Source organism: Anticarsia gemmatalis, chromosome 4 (assembly GCF_050436995.1).
Source record: "Anticarsia gemmatalis isolate Benzon Research Colony breed Stoneville strain chromosome 4, ilAntGemm2 primary, whole genome shotgun sequence".
In the NCBI taxonomy this organism is placed as follows: Eukaryota; Metazoa; Arthropoda; class Insecta; order Lepidoptera; family Erebidae; genus Anticarsia; species Anticarsia gemmatalis.
Genome location: NC_134748.1, coordinates 8559779 through 8572272, shown reverse-complemented (window position 1 = coordinate 8572272; position 12494 = coordinate 8559779). Strand labels below are relative to the sequence as shown.

At 35.8% G+C, this 12494-nt stretch overlaps 1 protein-coding gene across 9 annotated transcripts in view; it reads right to left on the bottom strand.

The window, feature by feature from the left end:
- LOC142972448 (uncharacterized) overlaps positions 1 to 12494 on the bottom strand; it is a 54354-nt gene that overhangs the window by 20112 nt on the left and 21748 nt on the right. For 3 of the 9 annotated variants that reach the window (XM_076113575.1, XM_076113581.1, XM_076113578.1), the window contains exon 1: positions 9811 to 9964. The exons of 1 other annotated variant lie outside the window; for it this stretch is intronic. In XM_076113575.1, the coding sequence (XP_075969690.1) occupies positions 9811 to 9933 (123 nt within the window). In that variant the 5' untranslated portion in view covers positions 9934 to 9964. Of the gene's footprint in view, positions 1 to 254; positions 479 to 2483; positions 2578 to 9810; positions 9979 to 12494 lie in introns of those variants that run through there. 5 more of the 9 variants (XM_076113577.1, XM_076113579.1, XM_076113582.1 and 2 more) reach the window with 3 other exon arrangements.

Here is a 12494-nt window from a genome sequence, read left to right as displayed (position 1 = left end):
TTCATTCAGGTAAGTTAAATACGAAGGATCATCTCTTTGGTAACCTATTTTTCAGCTTTATTTCTGAACGACACAATACTTCTCTGTGTTGATCAGAATTTTAGTACAAACGAACCTAATATTTAAATCTAATATAAGAGGAGACAGGGCTTGGGGACTTGTTACTATGCTAAGGCTAATACAGCATGGTAGTAAGGCTATGTTACTTTGACAGAAATATAATTGGTTCATAATATTCATAATAATATCCATACCCAAGAAACAGATTTCCGCTCCTGTTGTTTGGTAGCGGCCAATCTGGCTAACTTTTTGAGTCGTGGCGGAGGCACTGGCTCCGTAGCCGTCCCAACCTCCATCATGGATCCAGCTTGCCATTCGACACACCACTTGTCACCTCATTTCTATTAGCACTATCATTTTACAATCGATTTCACTAACTTCGCTTATCGAAACGGTGAAACGAGCACATTCTTTGATACTGCAGAAATAAGATTATATTATTTAATTTTCTAACTTTATTAGGAAAAAAACAACTAGAGCGTTGGAACAGCGCGCAACGTTTGGTGTTTAGAAGCTATAGGGCAGGTCAGTGGCGCGAGTGAAGCCTTGGCCTTCGCGCTCCACTGGCCAAACACAGTCTGGTACTCACGTGCCTTGCACCAGATGCTTCGTGCTACGCCCATAAGAGACAACGTCATTCATTTTGCCTTTAAAGCATACTCTTATCTAGGACATAACTCCTCTTATAGAAATAATTGAAGTCTGGAGGTGGTGATCAGACTATACATTGTGAAAGTCTAGCACTGATTCATTTTAGCAATAAAACATTAATACTTGAAGAAGCGTTCGACTTTCAACTTTCCTGTTGGCTTATCCCGTGAGTCAGAGAAAGGTTGTTGTCGCAGAAAGGTGGACTTCCTTTTCAAATTTACTAACGTTAGGTATATATCTACATAGAGTACAGAGCTCACATTGGTCATTACGATCCTACGAGTGGAGTTAGCAGCCTGTTCTGGAAAAAGGCGTCATCAGCATTACATATTCCAAGAATATGTTGAACACGGCTCAGGCACAACGCACGCGATCGTTTTACCTTCGGGGAATACTCTAACGTTATAGAAAATGATATCTCTCAGTTTTTAATAACTTCATGACAAAATGCACTAATACAAAGCTTTATAATATCGCAGTTCAAAGGTATCATTAGGTCCCAAGCTTCTACGCCCAGTAATGATTATTCATGAAGTATTATCTAAGTTGACTGATTTGTCCATGCCCTAACACGGTATAAGCCAACGGAAATGCAGGCCTTTATGGTCTGTAACGTGTGTGCCGAATGTTAAATGGTCCACATTGCGTCAATACAAGGCTTTTGTGTACCAAGCTCGTAAAATATAAAGCGTACATTGCAATTATTGAAACGGTAACACTAATTGGAACAATTTATCAAGTCTCTATATAATATTTATGTTGCGTTTCAGAAACTATCATGTCACTCGTGAAAAAACTCGTAATGTAATGCGAATTATTGCGACCGTAATCGAAGGTGCACATACAATGAGCACATTGTTTTCTTTTAAATTTTTCTTAAGAGTCATTAATGCAAATCTCACTTGTATCGATAAGCGACACGCAAGTCAACGTAAAGACTGTATCTTATTTGTTTGGAACGTTTCAATGAACACAAATTATAAACAATAGATCAAATGAGACATGTTATAACACCTAGTTCACTGCCGCTTTTACTGTTAATTTACGTGCCCCTAATACATGGAGTATTGCTTTTTGTATGAGTGGTTTTTGTTAAACTGAGAATGGTCACCTTCGATCAATCTCTGTCAACAAGTAACAAGTTATGTTCACGCGAGTGAAGTGCTCATCTACTCTACGTTTTGCGGCGAATAGCCTCAAGGCGACTCGCGAAATTGTTATGCAAATACAACGTTGCATGCATCGTACACATATTTACTTAACTGCACTGTGTTAAGTGAAACCTTTATACATTTTTGTCTAGACCACTAGACTTTTGTTTAGCACTTTACAATAACTAAATCTTTGACAAATGTAAAACGAAATACATTTGTTTAAAACAAAGTTACATTTTGTTTTATTTCCTCTACAATGTCAAAACAACTGATAAATAATATGAGGTGTGTCGCTACGGTATAAGTACTAGACTAGGTCATTGCCTACAAGCTTATCCGTTTCCCTTTTCTTATAAACACGTTCATCTGATACAGTTTTTGATCTGTATCGACGCAGACAATGAGTACCAGACTTTAAACAATATTTTTAAGTCATGTTTGCTACAAGGCCACGCTTTTATCACACAACAATAACTGAAATTAAAGAAAAATCGCAGTAAATGGTCTCAATTCTCGCACAACACATTCCAGTTGTTTTTTTCTTTTAAGATAACATCTGATATTGTTTTTATTTTTACACAAAATTAATATTGATATGTATATAAACACGTCACGCACACATGAGGATTTTATCACAGAATATTTTCTCGATCGGAGTTTTCTTTCGCGCACTGAAGTGACAGTCGCGCGGCGCCGCGGCACGAGTACTACTGAAGCCAACGCGATTAGAAAGATCTTCAACAATGACCGCAAATAAAGCGATGTAAACGATTATTTTGCAGTACCTCTATCTAATATTTTTCAAGGTTTGCGGTCCGCAACAACAAAAAGTTATGTACGGCAATCTTACCTAACAGATAAATTGTACTAAAATTAGAGTTTGTTACAGTAAAAATAAAATAAAACTACTCTATTATTATCATTTTAATTCCAAGTATTGTGGTGTGTATTACAATACAATTTTATCGGAACGTGAAAGTCCTACGATGAAGAATTAAAAGCATGACGCAACGTTTAATACGCAGTCATTCGCTTGAATTGATAAAAGCCTATTAATTGAAGTTGATTCTATCTTTAGATATAATGAAGCATTGCGGAATTTAACTAAAGCCGGAGTAACGCGTGAAGAATTAAATAAATTAAAGCATTATGCAAGTGGAATTGAATGAAACTATTTAGCCGGAAAGACTGCATACTAATAACATGGTCAGAAAAATTAGCATAAAAAATTTGGTATCGAAAGAATCTCTTAGAGCAGCACACCTTATTCAAGCCTAATCTGATCTGATAAGAACCTGCATTGTTACGTTTATACAACGACTATTGTTGTTATTGATAACGAGAATTATAATTGCAAGCAATACATTGTTTGTCACCTTTTAATTAATAAATTGATTGAGAGCCAAGATAACGGGGTTTGCACAACCGGATAATAATTGAAGAATACACGGTGCATTCTTCACATATAAGTTTTGACAAACAGTACATAGCGTCTTTATCGTAGATAAGTTGTCTAACTGTCTGTCTATTTGTTGTGCTATTGCAAATCTCCAAACCAATTTTGATTTGAAATTACAATTATGAATTTACTTCATAGAACATTTAAATAGGTACAGGCAAATATTCGCAAATATATCTTCGTGCGTGTAGTCCGAAACAGACCCAGGACCTAATAAAACAGTAGCCCGGGATCTAAAAAAGTAAAAACCTCTAAAATTTTCAGCTATCCACAGATATTGTGGGTTTAGCTCTTCAAACACTAAAATTAAGTTGGTTTATCAAATTTGTCCCATAATTAGGCTGCACTGTCCAAAGTTAGTCAGTTATCTAAGACAATTCCGTTCAGGAGGAGGCTACAAATAATAACGGTTCAGTAATGACTGCGTCCCACACACGGACTCGTACATTTATTAACTTTAACACTACAACTGTTGTTCTACAATAAAACCTACGCGGCATTAGAAACACCGTAAAATCGCCTTGTATGTATGGCGATATTGTATGTATGGAGGAGATATCAGAAGGTTAAGTACTTAATTGAAACCGCCATAGAGCATTACTTAAGTTAATACAAAAGTAAGATCTCAATAATCTTTGCAATTTGAACTTAATTTAAGAAAGAATGAAGGTTTTTTTTTAAATGTTTCTCGTTAAGTCAAGAAGAAAACTATAGACATACGAAGATATGCCATATATTGATAACACGGCATTTTTGACAGACATTACTGAGATTTTAATAATTTGGTATGTATTCATGGGAAATGAACAGAAGGCATTTTAATTTTAGCAATATTTTTCAGTTAACTATACTTCTAACAATTTGTTAATATTACTTTTTTTAGCCTGTTTACCTTATGTTTTCGTATACGACGTCGACGAATAAATATAGAGCTGAGATGTTGCTCCATATTTGACAGATATTTTTCTAACATTTTAAATATTGCTCTTGTTTTTCATTAATAATATTCAATGATGCGTGTTATAAAAAAAACATCCAGATATATATCTTCGAGTCAACTTGAACGTTTAACTTTATCATAAGTAATTACTATGTTAATAGTCTTATTGTGCATGTTAACTACTGATCATTATTCAGATCATCCCAAACAATGTGGGTTTTCCACGTTATAGTTGATATGACACGTCACGCGACTTCATACAGTTCGTAGCTATATTGTACGAACATACTGGATTTTTTTAGCAGGAGAAAAGTATAGGTTGACATTTTAAATTGTTACGGTAGGAAAATTAGATTTTTTTGGGACTTATTTCAACCGAAAAAATGCATCTTTTGTAAGAAATAGATGGATGGATACACATCTAATATGTGGCAGGTTTCGATTTTATTTATGTTTTGTAGCGCAAACTTTCGACACTGTATTTTAGCATTTAAAATTAGTTGACAAAATAGTCTTGCAAAATACGCTAAAGTTATTGATAAATTCTTTACATAAAAACTCTACAGCTACTAATAAATTTATTATCGGCAGTAGTCGGTATCTACCTCGATTCTGTACCACTATCGACTACCGACAACCGGCTGGCTATCGAAATTTTGACATTTAGAATGTACTGCCAAAATGTTTCCTACGACACTCGTCAGAGGCGCTGATCAGATTTTCATACAAAATTTCTCGATGACAGTTCGGTTGTCGGTAGTCGATAGTAGTAGAGAATTGAGCTACGGAACCGTGTTGTTGATGATTGCTTGGCGTCTCTAGTGCATGTCAAAACAACTATTTTATTATTCCAAATGTCAAATACTCAGCACGATAGCATCGAAAGTTGGAAAGCGGGCTATTGTATGAAATTGTCACCTTTACTAGATAATAGTGGTAACTGTTGGCTGTAGCGATTCTTTCAAAACATTTCGCGCATAGACCAACTTCGTAATTCTACATCAATAGAAGTATTTAAAAAGACACCATACTATAAATGCAGATAATCTGAAAAATACATAGACCCGTGAGTAAAATTATTTTATCCCACTGCTGGGCAAGAGTCTTCTCCCGAATCGAGCCGAGACTAGGCTAGGCCTTGCTAACACCACACTGGCCTAATGCGGATTAGATCATTAGTAATAATAAATCCATAATCAAATAAATTATCACAAGTCACCTCTAGAATGATACTTAGATTTTATGTAATATAGCTAATTAATAGTAGGTACATATATGTGCAAAATATTGAGTAACGTCCTGTTTTATCACCTTCAGATTAATATCGGAGAGCTAAGCTTTTATAAATCGACAGTTTATTGATGGGATAAGCTATCTGTATGATGAAATGGGCTTTTAATATCGCACGTGTCATAAACGCCTACGAGAATAATAACATTTTTACTTACAAAAAAATTGTATCCTTCGAAAATTAAAAAGTAAACTCCTCCGAACTCTCCTTCGAGGTTTGACCCACTAGCAACTCGGGCTCGTATTAATAGACGGGTATCAATTTGAAAACACGATGATAAGAAACTATTTGACATACTGACGTAGTAATTAATATATCTTGAGACGCTATTTAAGATCCCGATCTCAATTCTTAAAACCCTGGTATTACCTACTCTAAATCCGGGAATTAAGATCGGGTAAGACACGAATTGAGTCTTCATAGCACAAACTTGTCCATAAAAAAATGGAATTACTCGAATTTCAAATCCCACTAATGGAATGGATGTCAGTTTGTTATTATTTTACGCAAAACTTCCGAATGGTAAAACCATTTTTGGTGAAATTCGGTACCTATACAAATAGTTTATAACTAACCGAACCTAGATTTAATCTGGGAAGTTAAAGAAGTAGGCGAAGTCGCGGGCAGAAGCTAATATAATCATATCTAGTTAAACGTGTTAAGTGTTTCACCTCAAACAAGTTTAAAGGCTTGGTCAACGTTCAAACATAATTATCATTGACACCCATCACCATTGCAAATAGCCGAGCCCGATCGTGATTCAATATTACTAAACAAACGGTATGTATGAATAATCTGCCAAATAAAGTTAACTACGAAGAGCCTTAGTTTAAAACATAGAAAAAAATAAACATAATACAAGAAAAAATGTTAAAAACACAACGATTGTCAGATATTTTTTATTACGTTTAATGATGATACGGTTTATAAAATAGTACAGAGTCATGTTAAATATCAGAAGAAAATATAAATTTTAAAAAGTAAATAAGTATAGCCGAAAACGGGCGTTGAATAGCATTAAAAATGTATATAGTTTTTGTGAATTCGTAAAAACATTATAGCATAGGTAAAATATAAAACTACATGCGTTTTAATTAGCAGTTATAAAAACTGTTCTACGATGTGACGTAATTATGTTAGTAACGCAAAGTAACGCTATAGAACTAAAGTAAATATTGTACTACCGTTACTATAACAGTCACAACAGTTTTATAATGTTTTGTTGAAGAAATAAACCGGTGGAAAATTATCACTTTCGCTCAACTTTTAGCTATGGCAAAATGACGCCTTAAACTTACTTAATACACAAAAAAATCCTGTAATTTCGGGAACAATGGGAACGCAGCGTGATTCTCTACTCACTGTCGACTGTTGATAATCTGCTAGTGATCGAGAAATTTTGTATGAAACCAATCAGCGCCTCTAGCGGACGCCATAGGAACTACTTTAGCGGGACATTTTAAATGTCAAACTATTGATACTCATATTACCGACTGTAGAGATTCGAGCTAAATTTGCCTTCGTTGTTACGATTATTAATTAACAGTATTACATACGTTATTGACTCGACAACAAACTGCAGAGACTGAATAATATTTTTTGACCGTATATTTGGATACCAGTAGACACATTACCACTTTATTCTACCGGTATTATCGTCATAGAGCATCTATTTAACCTCTGCAAGGCAATTACTGATGACATAGGTTGGGTGGAATTAGTGCAATTTTCCATTGTACACGACTCGGTATTGTTACATTTACAAGCTTCCCGTACTTCGATCTATGTTTTTAACTAAACCAACATTTCAAGCCAACTGACTGCCCCTTGACAAATTTTCTATGGAATGTGGTAAACAAAATTTGGCAACATTTTGTGTTTTCAACTTTACGCACGATTAGTTTGTAAACTTTTCTGATTTTCTATTTCCTAACGATCCCTATTAGAAGTATACTTTCGGTGAATTACTTAACATTGTGCAAGAATTCATTATCGCTTAATCTATACTAATATTATAAAGCTGAAGAGTTTGTTTGTTTGTTTGAACGCGCTAATCTCAGGAACTACTGGTCCGATTTGAAAAAAAATTTCACTGTTAGATAGCCCATTTATCGAGGAAGGCCGCGCAACTTCACTGGCGTCACGTAAGAGAGAATGGGTCAAAATTTTCCCCGTTTTTGTAACATTTTTTACTGGTACTCTGCTCCTTTTGATCGTAGCGTGATGATATATAGCTTATAACCTTCCTCGATAAATGGTCTATCTAACACTGAAAGAATTTCAGAAAGAAGAAATTCAAATCGGATCAGTAGTTCCTGAGATTAGCACGTTCAAACAAACAAACAAACAAACAATCAAACAAACAAACTCTTCAGCTTTATTATATTAGTATAGATTATATTAGTATAGATAATACATTTAATTGCAGTAGAAAATCTGGTATATTTTTGCCTCCATTACGAGTAAATACCTAGATGACTCTCTTATCAAAATGTTAGTCTCGTTAATATAATTTAAAGCACCTGTGTACGTGCGGTAGGATGGATTTTATCAGAAGATACGTACTTAAGTATACAAGTCGTTAAACGTATTTCGTTTGGTATGTGACTGATTACGACGAGGACGATAATATACCTACATCATGCGCCGTTGTCTAATTAGTTTTCAAATCATATTTGTGTACTTATAACATGTTAGGTATATTCCAGGGACCATTTCTTGTAGCTGAGAATTTATACTGTGTTTCATGTGATTGCGGAAGTCTACCGATTGTTATGGAAGACCAAATTGCCAGCCGCCAATAGAAGGGGCAACTGTGATTGGTCGCTTACAATCGAAGGTAGGTAGTACTACGTTGACAAAATCAGACTCAAGCAAAGTGCTGAGCAATTCGCAAATAAAACGCATATTCATTAATATCGTTTTATAATGCGGCTGTTGAAGTAACATATTGAGTAACTCCGCATTACTTAAATGACTCAGTATGGAACTCATGCGCTGGGTTCAATGTTCTGGTCGCGTGAATATGCAGCGACAGCGAGGTATCATCGGCGACGTAATTACTCCACGACTTTTAGCGAACCGATTTAATGAAGTACTTTCGAACACTTTCAGATCAGTACCGAGCCCGTGAAAGTAATTGGCAACAATAGCACGACGTGAGTGTACAATGTACATAACCACTTCGCGACATTGCAGGAAGTTATTAGTACGCACAACACTACTATTATACTCGTGTATGATCGCGGATTTCACGTTAACCACCTTTCCGCGTTGTTTAGAAATGCCTTCTAATTGTTAACAATCAAGCTATAAATTAATATTATGGAATAAACCAGGTAGTTGAGGTGTATTCCCTTGAAAACGGAAGCAGTCTAAGATCTAAAACACGAAAAAGTATCAGTATTTAAAGTAAGCAAAGTCATAGGAGTGTTGCCAACTTTGACCAGTCACTTCTTGAACCGTGCAAATACGGGTCAATGTGCTAGACTATACTAGACATATAATGTTACCACATAAAGGGAAACGCGTCGCAGCGTCCGTCTTCGATAGTAAAAATTGGATTATTCAAAATTTATTGTCAGACGCAGTTGGTCTATCGCTCTTGAGCTAGCAGCTAGCTATGGTTTATTCCTGATCTTTATGGAATGCATGGGGACACCGCTGATAGTCATTGTTTTTTCGCACTGCCTCCATATGACCCTACGAATTTGACATAACAGAATAACATAATTACGTTTAAATAGTTGTCCATCTATTTCCTTCTCATTAAATAAAACCAAAGTATTGTTAACAATAGCCACATAATTACTTATCTCATTACCATAATAGTCCTCGCAACTGTTCATCAAAGTTATAATAAATTATTTTGACCAACGGATAATTATTCTGTCTCATAGTTCTTGTACACTTCCTAATGATAAACTTATCTTTACAGCTAGTGAGTAATTCATCAAGTTCCTACTAAATAACTGTCGGTATCATGTAAAATGACTGTAATTGATGATAATTGATTAACAGAATTTTTACAACGATAAAATGGCGCTATATGTTGAGTATGGAACAATATTGATATAGAACGGTGACGATTTCAACTAATAATGTTACCCAAAACCTGCAGCCCATTTGCTTGTATAGGACCTCTCTAGACCAGGGTCTTTACATACATAGCATTCATCAACTCACTGTCTCTCCATTTAATTCAGTCCTACATCAAAACATTACTTTAGTTTCCACTTTTCAACACAAGTCTTACCTTTTCAGGGGTTTGTGGCAGTATACTCCTTTGGAGCTTTTGCACAGGATAAGTCTGTCTCCATCCGAACAGACGCACAAGTTTGTCAGCTACGTCTTCACATCGAGGAGTTGACTCCTTCATTTTAACCACCACTCAACACTCTTATTGTTCTATTCCAAAGTCTATCATAGTTTCTTTGTAACTGTTGTGTTCACCAGAAAACAATTAAAATAACAATTTTGGCCAATGTTTACGTTCCAATAGACCAAACAAAACACCAAATGAAAAACGTATTCACAAAACCAACTTGCCGGAATTAATATTGTGTGAAAATTAATAGAATAAATAATAATAAAAAAGCGATTACACCGACAACACAGACGACGTCCGTGTACACAATAAATAACACGATCAACAAGACCTTGTCGTGAGACGTGCAAAAAGTGTTGAAAAAATAGTCGAATGCGGCGCTGGCGGCGCGACGCGCTGCGGCCTCCGCGCCGTTATCGTCACCATCGTTATCTGACTATCACCCCCCTCCAAACTACTGCACCTTCACTTCCACACACGGTGTGCCTGTTGTATCTACGATCAGGTTGCATCGTCGCAACACTTAGAGAGGTTTCTGTAGTGCGGCCTCAGACTGCTACGCTCTTAAAAGCTCCGACCCACCAGTATGACAAACTAAAATGAAAATCGTCTGCCCACTGAACAGGCCTACATTGCGCAATTTAAACCAAACTTGTACTTTTTGAAGACCAAATAAGTAAGCCTGTTAAACTATCGAATTAATTTCCAAAAATTTCCTAATGCTCTGAAGTAGATGCCAGAATGATATATATTTTAACTCCAACTTTGCCTGCTTTAATGCAATCTTCCATAATTATTTCCTTCTGATTGAACTTAATAATGGTTTAGCAACCAAGCACGATGTTTTGATCAGACGTCCTGTATAATTTCCGCAAACAACAAACGGAATTGCTCGTCCAATTTAATTTTGATGTCGTCAGTTGCACAACGATGCAGTCCGCATCGTCGTTTTACTTAATGGAGACTAATCTGGCTCGAGTTAGCCGTATAATTTAATACAGCTTAGCATTACAGTAAGCCTACCCTAATCGCTTTAATGGATTAGCAATTCTAACGATGCTTTTCTACGTATTAAGTGAATAATTATTTAATTTCAAACTAATGCAATGAAGCATAAACGTATAAATCATGGAATAGTGCAAAAACTCCGGCGAGCTGTAGCAAAGGCCATGCAACGTAGGAATAATTACCACATAGTGAACATTATCGCATAGCTGGCAAAACGTTGACTCCGCCAGTTTACATGCCTTTGTCACACCGTTTTGAAATTTTACGACGGGACTAACATTTCCTCCTCAGGCAAATACAAGAAAACTCAAACGGTTAGGTCAGAGAAAATGATATGAAAGTGGACATTTATCGTGTTAATGACACATCATAACACAATACATATTTCTTAGCACATAGAAATCACATAGAACGTTAACTCGCGTAACTTTATTATCCATGCTGGATCGAATGAATGCAATATAGTGAACAATGAACGATTAAGAACGAATTCACCATTCGAATAACAACCCATTGTCAACGGTTGCGAGGTGGTGGTTAACGAAATTACGTGAGATCCCATTTATTACATGTTACGATATAGATGCGCATTACTGAGCGACATAATGGTGCACCGTGTAACACTTAATTATAATCTGCAGAAGATAATTAGCAAAAGTTTTTATCTCACGCTACTCTGTTCATAATTGCTATCCAAAAAGAAGATATGTCGAAAATGTAGAGCATGAAAATAAAATTTGCAAAACGAGTAGTCATGTAAGAGTATATACAAAATAAATGTATTTGATAAGCGGGTTATACAGAGTGTCGCAAAGTCGCACGACGCTTTCTACCTCGAGATCTGGGTATCTAGATCGGCGCCGGAGTAACTATTATGTTACCATTCCACTAACAATGCCATGGTACAACCCGTGGCAATGATACTGATTAATAACCGTATTCGACGCGCTATGAGAAATCGCAATAATAGCTTATTTGCCATTATTCAACAGACTTCGAAGTGTGTCAACTCATCAACCGATGCCGTTGCTGTAATGAATTCCAAATAAATAGCTTGCTGATTCAACATCTTGTTTTTAGCAAAGGTGAAATGCTTGTCATGGTATTATAAATTGAATAAATGTGATTGGAGAGTCGTTCGTATGCTATAACCTCCTTATATGTAATGATGTATTCAGGTCCTTAGCACCTATGCGGTGTAACGTTACGGTTCAACGGTCACGCCATGCTTCAGTAGCGCGGGGTCCACTCACTGTATTTCGATATTTATGACCATGTATGTGTAGCAAAAGCGTAGTCCAACATTACCAAACAAAATCTTTTGCTTTGTTATTGTAGAATATTTGGTTTCAAGATCAGCATCAAGTATACCTACTTTTAGTCACGCAGAGTAATAAAGTAGTATGATCGCATTTTTCAGGTATTCTCAGTAATTTATTGGTATTGGTTAGGCATGATGAGTGAAACTCTACCAAAAATTTCTGTAAATTCCAATTAATTTTTATATTAAAAGTCATACCGTTAGCAAGCCCCGGTTTTAGTTTAATTTCAAGTAAAAATATTGTGTAAGGATTATGTGACGTAAAAAGTAATTGTCACGTCAC